This window comes from Ambystoma mexicanum, chromosome 11 (assembly GCF_040938575.1).
Source record: "Ambystoma mexicanum isolate Mex_15411 chromosome 11, UKY_AmexF1_1, whole genome shotgun sequence".
Taxonomy (NCBI): Eukaryota; Metazoa; Chordata; class Amphibia; order Caudata; family Ambystomatidae; genus Ambystoma; species Ambystoma mexicanum.
Genome location: NC_090934.1, coordinates 1,485,094,135 through 1,485,114,498, shown reverse-complemented (window position 1 = coordinate 1,485,114,498; position 20,364 = coordinate 1,485,094,135). Strand labels below are relative to the sequence as shown.

Below are 20,364 nucleotides of genomic sequence, written 5' to 3'. Positions count from 1 at the left end.
CTGAAGCACCTGGCACGCTAGCAACCGCCACCCCTACTGAAGCGCCTGGCATGCTAGCAACCGCCACCCCTACTGAAGCGCCTAGCACGCTAGCAACCGCCACCCCTACTGAATCGCCTTGCACGCTAGTAACCGCCATCCCTACTGAAGCGCCTGGCACACTAGCAACTGCCACCCCTACTGAAGCGCCTGGCACGCTAGCAACCGCCATCCCTACTGAAGCACCTAGCACGCGAGCAACCGCCACCCCTACTGAAGCACCTGGCACGTTAGCAACCGCCACCCCTACTGAAGCACCTAGCACACTAGCAACTGCCACCCCTACTGAAGCGCCTGGCACGCTAGCAACCGCCACCCCTACTGAAGCACCTAGCACGCTAGCAACCGCCACCCCTACTGAAGCGCCTAGCACGCTAGCAACCGCCACCCCTACTGAAGCGCCTGGCACGCTAGCAACTGCCACCCCTACTGAAGCACCTGGCACGCTAGCAACCGCCATCCCTACTGAAGCACCTGGCATGCTAGCAACCGCCACCCCTACTGAAGCGCCTAGCACGCTAGCAACCGCCACCCCTACTGAAGCGCCTAGCACGCTAGTAACCGCCACCCCTACTAAAGCGCCTGGCACGCTAGCAACCGCCACCCCTACTGAAGCGCCTGGCACGCTAGCAACCGCCATCCCTACTGAAGCGCCTAGCACGCGAGCAACCGCCACCCCTACTGAAGCACCTGGCACGCTAGCAACCGCCACACCTACTGAAGCGCCTAGCACGCTAGCAACTGCCACCCCTACTGAAGCGCCTAGCACGCTAGCAACCGCCATCCCTACTGAAGCCACCAACAATATTTTACCTTTTAGTTTCACTAAAACCTCCATCCTGGATACAGAGATAATGATCTCCTCTTTGAAGCCATCCAATTGCAGGGGGATAACTGTCCTGCCCAAATTATGAAAGATGATGCAAGAGATTTAGCGCCTTTCATCTCAAAGTTAATTAATACTTCATTCAAGACCAACACTGTCCCAAGCAACCTGAAAGAGTCGTGGGTCTTACCCCTGCTCAAGAAACAGACGCTAGACCCTTCTATCCCCACAAATGACCGACCCATCACCACAGCACCCTTTCTTCTAAACTTCTAAAAATTATTGACCGAGTAGCTTATTTGCAAATTCAGAGCTACCTAGAAGCAAACCACCTACTAGGCTCCCGCCAGTCTGGATTCAGGCCACAACACGGCACAGAAACCGCATTAATTGATCTAAAAACACAAACTGATGAGCTGAAGGATAAAGGTAAAACAGCTATTTTGCTCCTACTTGACTTGTCGGTAGCTTTCGACCCGGTGGACCATGCAGTCCTGTGCAAACACCTAGCATCGGCAGACCACTTCTCAAGCAATGCAATAGCCTGGGTAGAGTCCTTTCTAGAGAACAGAACAATTAGTCTTCTCCCCCTCGGCATCGGCAGATCCGATTCATACTTTCTGCTGCGTTCCACAAGGATCATGTGTCTTGCCAACTATTTATGATATATTTACCAAGTCCCTATTTGACAAATTGGACAGGCTGGTGTCACTTACACTAATTGTGCGGACAACACCCAGATCCTCATCCCCCTTTCGGGCAATTTTGACAAGGATACAGCCATGGTAAATTAAATATACCTCATCATTCAGGCATGGATGGCATCCCATGGCCTCTGCCCGAATGACGAGAAAACAGAGATCCTAATACTTGGCTCTGACTCTAACCTAAAAAAACAGGGTTCCAGCTACTCTGCATTCAGCATAGATGGCAACACAATCAAAGTAGTTAAAGAGGTAAAAACTCTAGGTTTCTAGTACATTTGTTAAAAGTAAAATTTCTTCACCTCTGCAAGGAAATAAAACTGTTTAAACATTTTAAAAAAAGGGCAGTGGGGAGGTTGGAGGAATAATAATTTATAGTTAAAAATTGGAGGCAACTTACACAACAACGGGTGACATTAACCCTGAATGAAAATTTGGTTTTATGCACTGTGATAACAAAGTATAGTGATTATATGCTGTAAATGATTATGCCTCTATTGAAAAATAAAAATGGTTAAAAAAAAAACTCTAAGTTTCTGCCACATCATCAACCCCCGGAGCAGCTACTGCGGCTGATCACACGGTCATGAACAACCTTCTTAAGCCCAGTGCCACGTCATCAACCCCAGAGCAGACACTGCGGCTGATCACCTGCTCCTGAAAAACATTTCAACCCCAGAGCAGCCACTGCGGCTGATCACCTGCTCCTGAAAAACCTTCTTAAGCCCAGTGCCACGTCATCAACCTCGGAGCAGCCACTGCGGCTTATCACCTGCTCCTGAAAAACCTTCTTAAGCCTAGTGCCACATCATCAACCCCGGAGCAGCCACTGCGGCTGATTACCTGCTCCTGAAAAACCTTCTTAAGCCCAGTGCCACGTCATCAACCCCGGAGCAGCCACTGCAGCTGATCACCTGCTCCTGAAAAACCTTCTTAAACCCAGTGCCACGTCATCAACCCCCAGAGCAGCCACTGCGGCTGATAACCTGCTCCTGAAAAACCTTCTCAAACCCAGTGCCGCGTCATCAACCCAGGAGCAGCTACTGCGGCTGATCACCTGCTCCTGAAAAACCTTCTTAAACCCAGTGCCACGTCATCAACTCCGTAGCAGCCACTGCGGCTGATCACCTGCTCATGAACAACCTTCTTAAGCCCAGTGCCACATCATCAACCCTGGAGCAGCCACTGCGGCTGATCACCTGCTCCTGAAAAACCTTCTTAAGCCCAGTGCCATGTCATCAACCCCGGAGCAGCCACTGCAGCTGATCACCAGCTCCTGAAAAACCTTCTTAAGCCCAGTGCCACGTCATCAACCCCGGAGCAGCCACTGCGGCTGATCACTTGCGCCTGAAAAACCTTCTTAAGCCCACTGCCACGTCATCAACCCCGGAGCAGCCACTGCAGCTGATCCCCTGCTCCTGAAAAACCTTCTTATGCCCAGTGCCACATCATCAACCCCCGGAGTAGCTACTGCGGCTGATCACACTCTCATTAGCAACCTTCTTAAGCCCAGTGCCACGTCATCAACCCCGGAGCAGCCACTGCAGCTGATCACCTGCTCCTGAAAAACCTTCTTAAGCCCAGTGCCACGTCATGAACCCCAGAGCAACCACTGCGGCTGATCACTTGCTCCTGAAAAACCTTCGTAAGCCCAGTGCCACGTCATCAACTCCGTAGCAGCCACTGCGGCTGATCACCTGCTCCTGAAAAACATTCTTAAGCCCAGTGCCACGTCATCAACCCCGGAGCAGCCACTGCGGCTGATCACCTGCTCCTGAAAAACCTTCTTAAGCCCAGTGCCACGTCATCAACCCCGGAGCAGCTACTGCGGCTGATCACTTGCTCCTGAAAAACCTTCTTAAGCCCAGTGCCACGTCATCAACCCCGGAGCAGCCACTGCGGCTAATCACCTGCTCCTGAAAAACCTTCTTAAACCCAGTGCCACGTCATCAACCCCCGGAGCAGCCACTGCAGCTGATCACCTGCTCCTGAAAAACCTTCTTAAACCCAGTGCCACGTCATCAACCCAAGAGCAGCTACTGCGGCTGATCACCTGCTCCTGAAAAACCTTCTTAAACCCAGTGCCACGTCATCAACTCCGTAGCAGCCACTGCGGCTGATCACCTGCTCATGAACAACCTTCTGAAGCCCAGTGCCACATCATCAACCCTGGAGCAGCCACTGCGGCTGATCACCTGCTCCTGAAAAACCTTCTTAAGCCCAGTGCCACGTCATTAACCCCGGAGCAGCCACTACGGCTGATCACCTGCCCCTGAAAAACCTTCTTATTCCCAGTGCCACGTCATCAACCCCGGAGCAGCTACTGCGGCTGATCACCTGCTCCTGAAAAACCTTCTTAATCCCAGTGCCACGTCATCAACCCCGGAGCAGCCACTGCGGCTGATCACCTGCTCCTGAAAAACCTTTTTAAGCCCAGCGCCACGTCATCAACCCCGGAGCAGCCACTGCGGCTGATCACCTGCTCCTGAAAAACCTTCTTAAGCCCAGTGCCACGTCATGAACCCCGGAGCAACCACTGCGGCTGATCACCTGCTCCTGAAAAACATTCGTAAGCCCAGTGCCACGTCATCAACTCCGTAGCAGCCACTGCGGCTGATCACCTGCTCCTGAAAAACATTCTTAAGCCCAGTGCCACGACATCAACCCCAGAGCAGCCACTGCGGCTGATCACCTGCTCCTGAAAAACCTTCTTAAGCCCAGTGCCACGTCATCAACCCCGGAGCAGCCACTGCGGCTGATCACCTGCTCCTGAAAAACCTTCTTAATCCCAGTGCCACCTCATCAACCCCGGAGCAGCCACTGCGGCTGATCACCTGCTCCTGAAAAACCTTCTTAAACCCAGTGCCACGTCATCAACCATGGAGCAGCCACTGCGGCTGATCACCTGCTCCTGAAAAACCTTCTTAATCCCAGTGCCACGTCATCAACCCCGGAGCAGCCACTGCGGCTGATCACCTGCTCCTGAAAAACCTTCTTAAACCCAGTGCCACGTCATCAACCCCGGAGCAGCCACTGCGGCTGATCACCTGCTCCTGAAAAACCTTTTTAAGCCCAGCACCACGTCATCAACCCCGGAGCAGCCACTGCGGCTGATCACCTGCTCCTGAAAAACCTTCTTAAGCCCAGTGCCACGTCATGAACCCCGGAGCAGCCACTGCGGCTGATCACCTGCTCCTGAAAAACATTCGTAAGCCCAGTGCCACGTCATCAACTCCGTAGCAGCCACTGCGGCTGATCACCTGCTCCTGAAAAACCTTCTTAAACCCAGTGCCACGTCATCAACTCCATAGCAGCCACTGCGGCTGATCACCTGCTCATGAACAACCTTCTTAAGCCCAGTGCCACGTCATAAACCCCAGAGCAGCCACTGCGGCTGATCACCTGCTCCTGAAAAACCTTCTTAATCCCAGTGCCACGTCATCAACCCCGGAGCAGCCACTGCGGCTGATCACCTGCTCCTGAAAAACCTTTTTAAGCCCAGTGCCACGTCATCAACCCCAGAGCAGCCACTGCGGCTGATCACCTGCTCCTGAAAAACCTTCTTAAGCCCAGTGCCACGTCATCAACCCCAGAGCAGCCACTGCAGCTGATCACCTGCTCCTGAAAAACCTTCTTATGCCCAGTGCCACGTCATCAACCCCCGAGTAGCCACTGCAGCTGATCACCTGCTCCTGAAAAACCTTCTTAATCCCAGTGCCACGTTATCAACCCCGGAGCAGCTAATGCAGCTGATCACCTGCTCTTGAAAAACCTTCTTAAGCCCAGTGCCACGTCATCAACCCCGGAGCAGCCACTGTGGCTGATCACCTGCTCCTGAAAAACCTTCTTATTCCCAGTGCAACGTCATCAACCCCGGAGCAGCCCCTGCGGCTGATCACCTGCTCCTGAAAAACCTTCTTAAACCCAGTGCCACGTCATCAACCCCGGAGCAGCCACTGCGGCTGATCACCTGCTCCTGAAAAACCTTTTTAAGCCCAGTGCCACGTCATCAACCCCGGAGCAGCCACTGCAGCTGATCACCTGCTTCTGAAAAACCTTCTTAATCCCAGTGCCACGTCATCAACCCCGGAGCAGCCACTGCGGCTGATCACCTGCTCCTGAAAAACCTTCTTAAGCCCAGTGCCACGTCATCAACCCCGGAGCAGCCACTGCGGCTGACCATCTGCTCCTGAAAAACCTTCTTAAACCCAGTGCCACGTCATCAACCCCGGAGCAGCCACTGCAGCTGATCACCTGCTCCTGAAAAACCTTCTTAAGCCCAGTGCCACGTCATCAACCCCGGAGCAGCCACTGCGGCTGATCATCTGCTCCTGAAAAACCTTCTTAAGCCCAGTGCCACGTCATCAACCCTGGAGCAGCCACTGCGGCTGATCACCTGCCCCTGTAAAAACCTTCTTATTCCCAGTGCCACGTCATCAACCCCGGAGCAGCTACTGCGGCTGATCACCTGCTCCTGAAAAACATTCTTAAGCCCAGTGCCACGTCATCAACCCCGGAGCAGCCACTGCGGCTGATCACCTGCCCCTTAAAAACCTTCTTATTCCCAGTGCCACGTCATCAAACCCGGAGCAGCTACTGCGGCTGATCACCTGCTCCTGAAAAACCTTCTTAAGCCCAGTGCCACGTCATCAACCCCGGAGCAGCTACTGCGGCTGATCACCTGCTCCTGAAAAACCTTCTTAAGCCCAGTGCCACGTCATCAACCCCGGAGCAGCCACTGCAGCTGATCACCTGCTCCTGAAAAACCTTCTTAATCCCAGTGCCACGTCATCAACCCCGGAGCAGCCACTGCGGCTGATCACCTGCTCCTGAAAAACCTTCTTAAACCCAGTGCCACGTCATCAACCCCGGAGCAGCCACTGCGGCTGAACACCTGTTCCTGAGAAACCTTCTTAAGCCCAGTGCCACGTCATCAACCCCAGAGCAGCCACTGCGGCTGTTCACCTGCTCCTGAAAAACCTTCTTAATCCCAGTACCACGTCATCAACCCCGGAGCAGCCACTGCGGCTGATCACCTGCTCCTGAAAAACCTTTTTAAGCCCAGTGCCACGTCATCAACCCCGGAGCAGCCACTGCAGCTGATCACCTGCTCCTGAAAAACCTTCTTAAACCCAGTGCCACGTCATCAACCACAGAGCAGCCACTGTAGCTGATCACCTGCTCCTGAAAAACCTTCTTATGCCCAGTGCCACGTCATCAACCCCCGGAGTAGCTACTGCGGCTGATCACACTCTCATTAACAACCTTCTTAAGCCCAGTGCCACGTCATCAACCCTGGAGCAGCCACTGCAGCTGATCACCTGCTCCTGAAAAACCTTCTTAAGCCCAGTGCCATGTCATCAACCCCGGAGCAGCCACTGCAGCTGATCACCTGCTCCTGAAAAACCTTCTTAAACCCAGTGCCACGTCATCAACCCTGGAGCAGCCACTGTGGCTGATCACCTGCTCCTGAAAAACCTTTTTAAGCCCAGTGCCACGTCATCAACCCCAGAGCAGCCACTGCGGCTGATCACCTGCTTCTGAAAAACCTTCTTAATCCCAGTGCCACGTCATCAACCCCGGAGCAGCCACTGCGGCTGATCACCTGCTCCTGAAAAACCTTCTTAAACCCAGTGCCACGTCATCAACCCCGGAGCAGCCACTGCGGCTGATCACCTGCTCCTGAAAAACCTTCTTAAGCCCAGTGCCACGTCATCAACCCCGGAGCAGCCACTGCGGCTGATCACCTGCTCCTGAAAAACCTTCTTAAGCCCAGTGCCACGTCATCAACCCCGGAGCAGCCACTGCGGCTGATCATCTGCTCCTGAAAAACCTTCTTAAGCCCAGTGCCACGTCATCAACCCTGGAGCAGCCACTGCGGCTGATCACCTGCCCCTGTAAAAACCTTCTTATTCCCAGTGCCATGTCATCAACCCCGGAGCAGCTACTGCGGCTGATCACCTGCTCCTGAAAAACCTTCTTAAGCCCAGTGCCACGTCATCAACCCCGGAGCAGCCACTGCAGCTGATCACCTGCCCCTTAAAAACCTTCTTATTCCCAGTGCCACGTCATCAACCCTGGAGCAGCTACTGCGGCTGATCACCTGCTCCTGAAAAACCTTCTTAAGCCCAGTGCCACGTCATCAACCCCGGAGCAGCTACTGCGGCTGATCACCTGCTCCTGAACAACCTTCTTAAGCCCAGTGCCACGTCATCAACCCCGGAGCAGCCACTGCGGCTGATCACCTGCTCCTGAAAAACCTTCTTAATCCCAATGCCACGTCATCAACCCCGGAGCAGCCACTGCAGCTGATCACCTGCTCCTGAAAAACCTTCTTAAGCCCAGTGCCATGTCATCAACCCCGGAGCAGCCACTGCGGCTGAACACCTGCTCCTGAAAAACCTTCTTAATCCCAGTGCCACGTCATCAACCCCCAGAGCAGCCACTGCGGTTTATCGCCTGCTCCTGAAAAACCTTCTTAATCCCAGTGCCACGTCATCAACCCCGGAGCAGTCACTGCGGCTGATCACCTGCCCCTTAAAAATCTTCTTATTCCCAGTGCCACGTCATCAACCCCGGAGCAGCTACTGCGGCTGATCACCTGCTCCTGAAAAACCTTCTTAATCCCAGTGCCACGTCATCAACCCCGGAGCAGCCACTGCGGCTGATCACCTGCTCCTGAAAAACCTTCTTAATCCCAGTGCCACGTCATCAACCCCGGAGCAGTCACTGCGGCTGATCACCTGCCCCTTAAAAACCTTCTTATTCCCAGTGCCACGTCATCAACCCCGGAGCAGCCACTGCGGCTGATCACCTGCTCCTGAAAAACCTTCTTAATCCCAGTACCACGTCATCAACCCCGGAGTAGCCACTGCGGCTGATCACCTGCTCCTGAAAAACCTTCTTAATCCCAGTACCACGTCATCAACCCCGGAGTAGCCACTGCGGCTGATCACCTGCTCCTGAAAAACCTTCTTAATCCCAGTACCACGTCATCAACCCCGGAGTAGCCACTGCGGCTGATCACCTGCTCCTGAAAAACCTTTTTAATCCCAGTGCCACGTCATCAACCCCGGAGCAGCCACTGCGGCTGATCACCTGCTCCTGAAAAACCTTCTTAATCCCAGTGCCACGTCATCAACCCCGGAGCGGCTGTTTTTTTCAGACTATGCCTGATTTTAATAATACTTGGAAAAAAGAGGCGCAATCAGAGGCGAATCCAGGATTATCTAACAAGTGAGGTCTGAGGCTCATGCAGCGGGACCACTGCAGTGACGTTAACATCTGTAAATGCCCACGCAGTGCTGCTGAGTGCGCATTTACAGCTTTTGGGTGGGCCTTGTCGGCTGAGGCCCTGCACTGTCTGTGCTTCTGGGCGCAGTCCACAAAAATGAATGGCCAATGGCATCCAACATGGTTGCTATGGTGCGCGTGATTGCGGACCACTCCGACGCGCGCACGCGCGACGCTGAGATCACGTTCAATTAAGCTGCATCAATTGAGCTCCATCGATTAAGCTGCATCAATTAAGCTACATGCCCAGCTGAAAAAACTGGGAACCTGGGATTCACTTGTGTCGTGTGCCCTTCACACAAGCTCCATGCAGCGAACTCTCAAAATGAGGGTGAAATAGCATGAGTATGTCGCTCTGATGTATGGGTCCGGTTATTTCCCCCTCATTTACCGCCCCGTCCAGGTGTGGCCCAGGAACCAGTTAATAGCAGCTTTCGGGCAGCCCTGCTTTGCTGACCTTCCACAGAAGTGGCAGGTGTCCTGAGGGCAGCAGCTGATCCATATTTCTGGAGAAGCTGGAATTGGTTGAGGTTAGATGGAATCCATGTCCCGGGTGGGCACCACTTACGCATTGTTGATGGGGTCCTCCATCCACCTGCTGTAGAGCCCCGAAGCCAGCGCCCAGCACTCTGGGATTCCCATGGAGCAGGCGGTGTTGATGGCGTTCATCTCGTTGTACCTGCAGACGGAGAGGCGGGCAGTTAGAGCGGCCATAGGTGGCAGGAGGAAGCGAGCACAAGCCAACACTTCTTTACATTTCCATGACGTCACCCCATGCCCAGATCTATCTGTTATTTAAAAGCCTAATTACAGAAGATGTCAATTTCCCTGAGGTTTCCCTAGCATGTCCACGTGGGTGGAAACTAGGAAAGACACGTCATATGTGTTAACTGTCCTAAACGTACAGCATAAAAAGTGTGTACAAGAAATCCAGCGAAATCTTACACTAAGGACCCATGTCAAGAAACGCCACCACATGCGCCTGATTATTTGTCTGTGACCTTCTTGTAGGTATCCTGGGATAAGACAGGCAGCTGCTGCGTGTTATGCAACTGTGTAAGCTCACACCTCTGCTGAGGGTGCAGCCTGCCCCTGGCCGACAAAAGGCTCAAAAGGCAAACCCATCGGCTCGGTATGCTTTGCCTCTATCACTGGGGTCCCAGCTGGTTTAGTGGTAGCGTGAAGCTGACTAGACAGTGGTAGCGTACAGCTGACTAGACGGTGGTAGCGTACAGCTGACTAGATGGTGGGCGTGTACAGCTGACTAGACAGTGGTAGTGGGAAGCTGACTAGACACTGGTAGCGTACAGCTGACTAGACGGTGGGCGTGTACAGCTGACTAGACAGTGGTAGTGGGAAGCTGACTAGACAGTGGTAGCGTACAGCTGACTAGACGGTGGTAGCATGCAGCTAACTAGACAGTGGTAGCGGGAAGCTGACTAGACAGTGGTAGCGTGCAGCTGACTAGACAGTGGTAGCGTACAGCTGACTAGACGGTGGTAGCGTGCAGCTAACTAGACGGTGGTAGTGGGAAGCTGACTAGACAGTGGGCGTGTACAGCTGACTAGACGGTGGTAGTGGGAAGCTGACTAGACAGTGGTAGCGTACAGCTGACTAGACGGTGGTAGCGTGCAGCTAACTAGACAGTGGTAGCGGGAAGCTGACTAGACAGTGGTAGCGTGCAGCTGACTAGACAGTGGTAGCGTACAGCTGACTAGACGTTGGTAGCGTGCAGCTAACTAGACGGTGGTAGCGTGCAGCTGACTAGACGGTGGAAGCGTGAAGCTGACTAGACAGTGGTAGCGTACAGCTGACTAGACGGTGGTAGCGTGCAGCTAACTAGACGGTGGTAGCGGGAAGCTGACTAGATGGTGGTAGTGGGAAGCTGACTGGATAGTGGTAGCGTACAGCTGACTAGACGGTGGTAGTGGGAAGCTGACTAGACAGTGGTAGCGTACAGATGACTAGACGGTGGTAGCGTGCAGCTAACTAGACAGTGGTAGTGGGAAGCTGACTAGACAGTGGTAGCGTGCAGCTGACTAGACGGTGGTAGCATGCAGCTAACTAGACAGTGGTAGCGGGAAGCTGACTAGACGGTGGTAGCGTACAGCTGACTAGACGGTGGGCGTGTACAGCTGACTAGACAGTGGTAGTGGGAAGCTGACTAGACAGTGGTAGCGTACAGCTGACTAGACGGTGGTAGCATGCAGCTAACTAGACAGTGGTAGCGGGAAGCTGACTAGACAGTGGTAGCGTGCAGCTGACTAGACAGTGGTAGCGCACAGCTGACTAGACGGTGGTAGCGTGCAGCTAACTAGACGGTGGTAGTGGGAAGCTGACTAGACAGTGGGCGTGTACAGCTGACTAGACGGTGGTAGTGGGAAGCTGACTAGACAGTCGTAGCGTACAGCTGACTAGACGGTGGTAGCGTGCAGCTAACTAGACAGTGGTAGCGGGAAGCTGACTAGACAGTGGTAGCGTGCAGCTGACTAGACAGTGGTAGCGTACAGCTGACTAGACGGTGGTAGCGTGCAGCTAACTAGACGGTGGTAGCGTGCAGCTGACTAGACGGTGGAAGCGTGAAGCTGACTAGACAGTGGTAGCGTACAGCTGACTAGACGGTGGTAGCGTGCAGCTAACTAGACGGTGGTAGCGGGAAGCTGACTAGATGGTGGTAGTGGGAAGCTGACTGGACAGTGGTAGCCTACAGCTGACTAGACGGTAGGCGTGTACAGCTGACTAGACGGTGGTAGTGGGAAGCTGACTAGACAGTCGTAGCGTACAGCTGACTAGACGGTGGTAGCGTGCAGCTAACTAGACAGTGGTAGTGGGAAGCTGACTAGACAGTGGTAGCGTGCAGCTGACTAGACAGTGGTAGCGTACAGCTGACTAGACGGTGGTAGCATGCAGCTTACTAGACAGTGGTAGCGGGAAGCTGACTAGACAGTGGGCGTGTACAGCTGACTAGACGGTGGTAGTGGGAAGCTGACTAGACAGTGGTAGCGTACAGCTGACTAGACGGTGGTAGCGTGCAGCTAACTAGACAGTGGTAGAGGGAAGCTGACTAGACAGTGGTAGCGTGCAGCTGACTAGACAGTGGTAGCGTACAGCTGACTAGACGGTGGTAGCGTGCAGCTAACTAGACGGTGGTATTGTGCAGCTGACTAGACGGTGGAAGCGTGAAGCTGACTACACAGTGGTAGCGTACAGCTGACTAGATCGTGGTAGCCTGCAGCTAACTAAACGGTGGTAGCAGGAAGCTGACTAGACGGTGGTAGTGGGAAGCTGACTAGACAGTGGGCGTGTACAGCTGACTAGACAGTGGTAGTGGGAAGCTGACTAGACAGTGGGCGTGTACAGCTGACTAGACGGTGGTAGTGGGAAGCTGACTAGACAGTGGTAGCATACAGCTGACTAGACAGTGGTAGTGGGAAGCTGCCTAGACAGTGGTAGCGTGCAGCTGACTAGACAGTGGTAGCATACAGCTGACTAGACGGTGGTAGCGTGCAGCTAACTAGATGGTGGTAGCGGGAAGCTGACTAGACGGTGGTAGCGTGACGCTGACTTGACGGTGGTAGCGTGAAGCTGACTAGATGGTGGTAGCGTGCAGCTGACTAGATGGTGGTAGCGTGAAGCTGACTAGACAGTCGTAGCGTGCAGCTGACTAGATGGTGGTAGCGTAAAGCTGACTAGACAGTGGTAGCGTGCAGCTGACTAGACAGTGGTAGCGTGCAGCTGACTAGACGGTGGTAGCGTGAAGCTGACTAGACAGTGGGTGTGTGCAGCTGACTAGACAGTGGTAGCGTGCAGCTGACTAGACGGTGGTAGCATGCAGCTGACTAGATGGTGGTAGCATGAAGCTAACTAGACAGTGGTAGCGGGAAGCTGACTAGACGGTGGTAGCGTACAGCTGACTAGACGGTGGGCGTGTACAGCTGACTAGACAGTGGTAGTGGGAAGCTGACTAGACAGTGGTAGCGTACAGCTGACTAGACGGTGGTAGCATGCAGCTAACTAGACAGTGGTAGCGGGAAGCTGACTAGACAGTGGTAGCGTGCAGCTGACTAGACAGTGGTAGCGTACAGCTGACTAGACGGTGGTAGCGTGCAGCTAACTAGACGGTGGTAGTGGGAAGCTGACTAGACAGTGGGCGTGTACAGCTGACTAGACGGTGGTAGTGGGAAGCTGACTAGACAGTGGTAGCGTACAGCTGACTAGACGGTGGTAGCGTGCAGCTAACTAGACAGTGGTAGCGGGAAGCTGACTAGACAGTGGTAGCGTGCAGCTGACTAGACAGTGGTAGCGTACAGCTGACTAGACGGTGGTAGCGTGCAGCTAACTAGACGGTGGTAGCGTGCAGCTGACTAGACGGTGGAAGCGTGAAGCTGACTAGACAGTGGTAGCGTACAGCTGACTAGACGGTGGTAGCGTGCAGCTAACTAGACGGTGGTAGCGGGAAGCTGACTAGATGGTGGTAGTGGGAAGCTGACTGGACAGTGGTAGCCTACAGCTGACTAGACGGTGGGCGTGTACAGCTGACTAGATGGTGGTAGTGGGAAGCTGACTAGACAGTGGGCGTGTACAGCTGACTAGACGGTGGTAGTGGGAAGCTGACTAGACAGTGGGCGTGTACAGCTGACTAGACGGTGGTAGTGGGAAGCTGACTAGACAGTGGTAGCGTACAGCTGACTAGACAGTGGTAGTGGGAAGCTGACTAGACAGTGGTAGCGTACAGCTGAATAGACGGTGGTAGTGGGAAGCTGACTAGACAGTGGGCGTGTACAGCTGACTAGACGGTGGAAGTGTGAAGCTGACTAGACAGTGGTAGCGTACAGCTGACTAGACAGTGGTAGCGTACAGCTGACTAGACGGTGGTAGCGTGCAGCTAACTAGACGGTGGTAGTGGGAAGCTGACTAGACAGTGGGCGTGTACAGCTGACTAGACGGTGGAAGCGTGAAGCTGACTAGACAGTGGGCGTGTACAGCTGACTAGACGGTGGAAGCGTGAAGCTGACTAGACAGTGGGCGTGTACAGCTGACTAGTCTTTGGTAGTGGGAACCTGACTAGACAGTGGTAGCGTGCATCTGACTAGACAGTGGCGTGTACAGCTGACTAGACGGTGGAAGCGTGAAGCTGACTAGACAGTGGTAGCGTGCAGCTGACTAGACAGTGGTAGTGGGAAGCTGACTAGACAGTGGTAGCGTGCAGCTGACTAGACGGTGGTAGTGGGAAGCTGACTAGACAGTGGTAGCGTGCAGCTGACTAGACAGTGGTAGCATACAGCTGACTAGATGGTGGTAGCGTGCAGCTAACTAGATGGTGGTAGCGGGAAGCTGACTAGACGGTGGTAGCTTGCCGCTGACTTGACGGTGGTAGCGTGAAGCTGACTAGATGGTGGTAGCGTGCAGCTGACTAGATGGTGGTAGCGTGAAGCTGACTAGACAGTCGTAGCGTGCAGCTGACTAGATGGTGGTAGCGTAAAGCTGACTAGACAGTGGTAGCGTGCAGCTGACTAGACAGTGGTAGCGTGCAGCTGACCAGACGGTGGTAGCGTGAAGCTGACTAGACAGTGGGTGTGTGCAGCTGACTAGACAGTGGTAGCGTGCAGTTGACTAGACGGTGGTAGCATGCAGCTGACTAGATGGTGGTAGCGTGAAGCTGACTAGACGGCTTAGCCACTACTCATCCCTGTACACCAGTAGAAAAAGAGGTCATTTCACCACACCCTTCAGGCAGGAGATGCTGGTGTGAAGTGTACTGACAGGGGACACTCTGCATGACAATACTGGAAGACACCGCTGCTTTCCCATAAGGCATTGGGCCACCACTGCAGGGTTACATGGGCTTCTTGGTTGCCTAGTGAAAGTTCGCCACTCTGCAGGTGGCATTTAAAGCGGAGTCCTTGCGCCCTGATGCAGCTCTGATGAAAGTGCCAGCACTCAGCAGACAGTGAACAGGAACATTCTCTTAACATTACATGTTAAAGTGGGTAATGCCATCCTTTACTTCTCCAAATGCCTCTCTGCATAACATGTGAATATATACACACATGGGAGTTCCAGGCAGTCTGATGGCTTCACCTGGCATACAGGAAAGCACCTGATCATCGTACTGCAGCACCTGGCGTAAGGTGTTTGGGACTGTCATGTGACACGAGCAGCACCTAGGCATTTCCCATCAGTGGCCAGCATCTGACAGCAACAGTATGATACATTATGGCCCTGCCCTGACCTACGGATGGAATGATATAAACTGTCTAACATCACTTAGTGCTTTTGCGACACTTGAAATGTTTCACAACGTCTGGGATAATTAGGATACATCGTGTCAGATGAAGTACACACTACACACAAGCATCATGTCAGATGAAGTACACACTACACACAACTTACATCGTGGCATGATTAAGTGAGCTTAATTAAGCCGTTGGTCTCCTCTTTCCGTGCAAAATGTATTTCACATTTGACCAGACTGGAGATCCTACAGGAAAAGACACCCACTCAGTGGATCATTAATGAAAGATAAGACGCAGTGCATTCTGGGAACTTACTGATCCATTAGGCCATCTGGAAGGACGGTCCAGTTCCTCGTGACACCTTTAAAGTACTGGAATAACGGCGTGACTTGTTTTTTCAGATATTGCTATTTAAGGAAACAAAGTGTTAATCTTCAAAATGAGATAAAATGCCAAATTTCGTGAAACTGCGTAAGTTGACAAGAATAGCAAGGAACTTATGCATAAGCAATTCTAGACTGGAAACCAAGAGCACGAATGTATAAGACACGGCGACACCCATATACTATATGGCTGTCCAAACATCTTTCACACGCGGACCATGCCATCAACAAGTACCTGCAAATTCGGGGGATTGGTTGTATCAGAACAGCTCTCTCTATATATATATATCTCAGACTAAACTTAAAGCAGTATATTCATCATACAAGAGTTGTGAGATTGTGAATAACACAAGATATAGAAAAAGATTTTTGTAAGTGAATCCTATATGGGACTGCTCATTTTGATATACATAAACACAATCCATAGAAATGTGAATTTGGAAGCCCTGAAGAAGACCCTTTAAATAGGGCTGAAACATGTGTCGGCGGTTTGGCCTTTTTGTACAATAATTAAAATTGCATAACTTTCAATAAGTGTCTGCTCTTGTGAATAGTATTGCCAGGTATGTAGCTTGGATTGTGGCGCAGGGGGCAGTTAGTTGAATTGAATCATTTATAACGTGCACCTGATGAACTCAATCGTATCTGGGCACAGCTGGAACAGGAAGGGGATCCGCTAAGAGATCAGACGTCTCATACAGAAGTCCTACCAAATTCCACTGCACTGATACCCAGACTAGCTGTCGACATTACCTGGTTTCCCAAACTTAAAAACAAATAAATAGGTCTTCAGAGCTTTCCGAAAGGCAGTAAGTGTTTTTAATGCTAACATTTTGATTGGGAGCTTGTTCCACAACTTTGAACCATATACCCCAAATCTTCGGTCGACCCTAAAGAAATATTTAGAAGGAGGGATCCGCAACAACAGCTTATCACAAGAACGTAGCTGACACAATAGTGCATACAGTTTAATTGTATCCACAGGATAGCTAGGGGCTGACTGATTGATACATGCCAGTAAAATCAAGCCTCTCCTTCACTGCACGCCAGTTGTTATGATATAATTGCTTTTCAGGGGCATGGGGCCTGTGCCTTGATTCTAACATAGGCCTCTGCTTGCCTGCAAGAATGCCAATGTATACAGATGTTCATACAACATCATGTTCTTGGAGTTTAAGAACATTGGTGGGGAAGTAGCTTTTTAGGGCTCAGCCGCAAACACAGTTTCCCACCGACCATTTGAAGCCTGATGTTTTTCATAGCAAACATGAACATCTATTTTAGCACACTGAGGCTCCTCGGAAGTCTCTGGAAGATTTTGGAATGAAGACCCTTTTTGAGTCATCATCCCGCGTGCATCTTTCAGGCACTGAGTGCATTTGTGGATGATGACTGCTGTTCGTTAGACAGGAGCCTTGAACTCCCAAACAGACCTGACAAATTCAACATATTATTTCTTCTGTCCTCCTAGGACTTTACTGACTGCAAAGGGCACTCATGTACTCCAGGCATTAAAGACTCTGATAAAAGTAGTTAAAAACCTGAAGTGTTTTAATAGACTGTGATTGATGTTTTGAGGAAAATTCAGAAATGTTATGAGGTAACGTATGGCGATGTTATTGTTATTTGGCGTTTGTATAGCACCCTATATATCATTGGTAGGATCTCAAAGTGCTTCTGGGTTGAACGCCCTTGGGGACCGCAGTCCAGGCCAATCGAGGGAGTAGGATAGAATACAGTGCTTGGGTGCACTCGATATGTGTGCAGCCAGTGTGATTTGCATGATGGTGGCTGCATACTAACACTAGGTGCGTTGGTAGTGAGAGATCAGTCGAATGTGTGCAGTCAGGTGGTTGTTCTCCGAGACTGCATTCTGGCGGCATTAGGCCTGTGTGGAACTTTTATGCGTGCAACTAGGCCGATTCTTTTGTGGGGTATAGCTGCGTTCTCATAGGTTGTTGAGGTGTTCATGGAGAATTGTTTGTTTGTGTGCAGCTAGGCCAAAATTGTTTGAGGGGTATAGCTGCATTCTGTTGGTTGTTGGTGTAAAGTGGAGAGTGAGCATAGCGGTAGGAGAGGTGAGTGTTTGGTGTGGATGATATACTCTTTGCAGCCCACTGTTCTAGGTTATTTTCTGAGTCTGGATGAGCTGGTAGTGATCATCCTCATGTGTTGAGGTAGCGGTACTTTGGGATAGATTCCTAGGTCGCACCGGAGTATCTTATGAGTTGGATGGTCAGACGGTCATTATTGTTAGGCTCAGTGATATGTGTCTCTATGTGTCAATTTCCCAGTCCCGTGTTTGTGAATTACGGTGAGTTACAGGTATGACTTGGTGGGATACAGTTAATGGTCAGGATGTAGCTTGCAGCACTGTAGTCCTACCAAGGCTGCGGTGCTTAAGAGCAAGGTGGACAGAGGCAATGTAGAACACGCTTATTAAGTGCCTTGGGAGGGTTTGTTTCATGGGTATGTAATCAGGCAGGAAGGGGTGAATGGGTATGATCCTCTTGATGGCACGAGAGGCTTCTAGGCCTGTCTAGTGGTATCGGGAACAGAGAGTCAGGAAATGAATATCCTAGAGCCTGCACGACTCTAAGGCTGCCAACTGTGGCTTCACAGTTCCTAAATCTGACGCAATGTCTTATTGGTCGGTTTCTGTGTTCTCTTCCCTCAGTATCTTTACTGATACTTGTTGGCTGGCTGTAATTACTTTCCAATTTAATGCAATCGATCTGATCATTCTATAGTTTTGGTGAGTATTGGCGGCCTTAGATGGTCAGAATCATGGTTTACGGAAAGAGCCAGGTTGTTAGAGCTTTACGGAAGGCCATGTAGTCCTGGGTGTGTCGGATGTGAGGAGGGATGAGTTCCACAGAGTTGGGGCCAAGTTGAGTAGGCGGACCTGCCAATCCTGCTTGAGTTGGAGGTAGGAATCATTAGTAAGAGGACAGTGCTTGGCCTTAGGGTGGGTGATGGGTGGAAGGGTGTAATCTTCTCATGTTGGTATGCTGGGCTGGTCTTGTGCACAGCTTGGTGGTTAATGCATAGGATTTTGAAGGTGGCCCTTCATCCAAAAAGGAGCCAGCAGTGAAGGGTGCGCAGAGCGGGGGAGATGTGATCCCTATGTCCTAGTGCAAGAAGGAGTCTGGCGGCCGCGTTTTGGGCTCTTTGGAGTTTGTTAAATTGGTATGCTGGTGTACCCCGATGTAAGGAGTTGGCATAGTCTAGTCTTGACATAACAGTGGACATAATAGCGGGGAGTCTGTTGGGGTAGCTGAGTTAAGGGAAAAGGTGTCTAAGGAGCTTGAGGTGGTAGTGACAGGATTGTGATACATTATTGATCTGATGGGAAAGGGTTAAGCCCGAGTCTATAGCCAATGTTTTTGACTATTTCAGAAGTGGGAGGGGGACGCCAAGGGAGGGGGGCCATGGGAGTTGTTGCGGGAGGAATGCAGTGTTGCTGCTCACCATGATCTCCATTTTATCAGGGTTCAGAAGGAGGTTGTTTCTTTTGATCCATCGGTCAATATCTCTGAGGCAAGCTTCAAGGTCAGGTCATGGGTTGAAGCTTGCTTTAGGAATTCTCAGTATCACTTGGGTATTGTCAGTGTAGTTGTAGCAGATGAGGTTATGTGCATGGATGATCTCTGGTAGAGTGGTCAGATAGAGGTTGAAAAGGAGGGAACAGAGGCAGGCACCTTGTGGCACTCCAGTGTTCACAGTGTGAGCGATTGAGAGGAAATGGGAGATGAAAGTGATTTGTTTCCTGTTCTTGAAGAATGAGGCAATCCATTTGAGTGCCGAGCCTCAGATTCCTAGGGGGTGGTGTCTCTCGAGGAGTATCTCTACTGCCGGATAGTAGATCAAGGAACTTGTCTTTCGAGATGCATTTGAACGAGTCGAAAGATGGCAATGCGGCGGTCGGAGCAGTGGATTCAGGCGGGGCAGATGTGGGGCAGGGGGTGAGGGTAGAAAGTCTGGTATTAAGGGTGTCATCCTTGTCTAGTGATGTGTTGTAGAAATGCAGTGAGAGGGAGTCGTAGAGCATTTGTGTGGACGTGGTCAGGGCAGAGTTGCAGGAGCGTTTCACGAATTCTGAGATAAACATGTGGAGTTCTTTGCTGCTGTTGCGACAGTTCAGGATTCATTTATTGTAATAGGACAGTTTGACCTTTCGGATCTCGGATTTGTAATTACGGTGGTGGCTCTGCTGGGAGGGGTTTTTAGATGTATGGCTTTTGCACTCAAGAGAGTTATTTTGGCTTTTGAAGGTCTTCAGGTGGGGCGTGAACCATTTGGGGACAGTCCATTGTGAGAGACTGCGGGACATGAGGGGGTGAGAGGAAGTAGTGATTTCTTAAGTCAGGAGTCAAAGAATTTTATAGTCAGCGGTGCTGGGAGACTGAGTAGCTGGGCTTCAGCTAGGTCAGGGAGAATCTTGACTTTGTTCTAGCATTTGTGATTGTGTGTGCGGGTGGGAAGAGCCTTGGGTGGAGGGGGTGGGGTGTGGATAGAGAAATTAATTGCTGAGTGGTCAGTCCAGATGAGCGATATGGGACTAAATACAGAGACGATGTCATGGGGGCAGAAGATTGCATCTAGGGTGTGACCTAGAGATTGGGTTGGACCTGTGGTATGTCAGGAGAGGTTGAGAGCCTCTAGACTGTCGACCAGGCATTAGGTCATGGAGTTGCTTGGCACATCAAGCCAGATATTGAAATCCTAGAGTAGTGTGAGTGTTGGGTGGTTTATCTGAATGGTAGCTAGCGAGTCACAGAGATTGTTGGCAAAATATCTGTCATTTCCGTGTGGTCTATATATGAGTAGGAAGTTGTGAGTGAGTGTTGACAGTAGAGAGAGTTTCACTAGAAGGGATTCAG

General features: G+C 51.5%; 1 protein-coding gene across 5 annotated transcripts in view; it reads right to left on the bottom strand.

Moving 5' to 3' along the window:
* The window catches only part of LOC138504626 (aminopeptidase N-like), a 554,696-nt gene that overhangs the window by 87,458 nt on the left and 446,874 nt on the right, over positions 1 to 20,364 (bottom strand). For all 5 annotated transcript variants that reach the window (XR_011279874.1, XM_069625220.1, XM_069625223.1 and 2 more), the window contains 2 exons: positions 15,414 to 15,505; positions 9,431 to 9,541 (listed from right to left, as the gene is read on the bottom strand). Coding sequence is in view for 4 of the 5 variants with exons in the window: in XM_069625220.1 (XP_069481321.1) it covers positions 9,431 to 9,541; positions 15,414 to 15,505 (203 nt within the window). In the remaining variant the exon portion in view is untranslated. The remainder of the gene's footprint in view (positions 1 to 9,430; positions 9,542 to 15,413; positions 15,506 to 20,364) is intronic.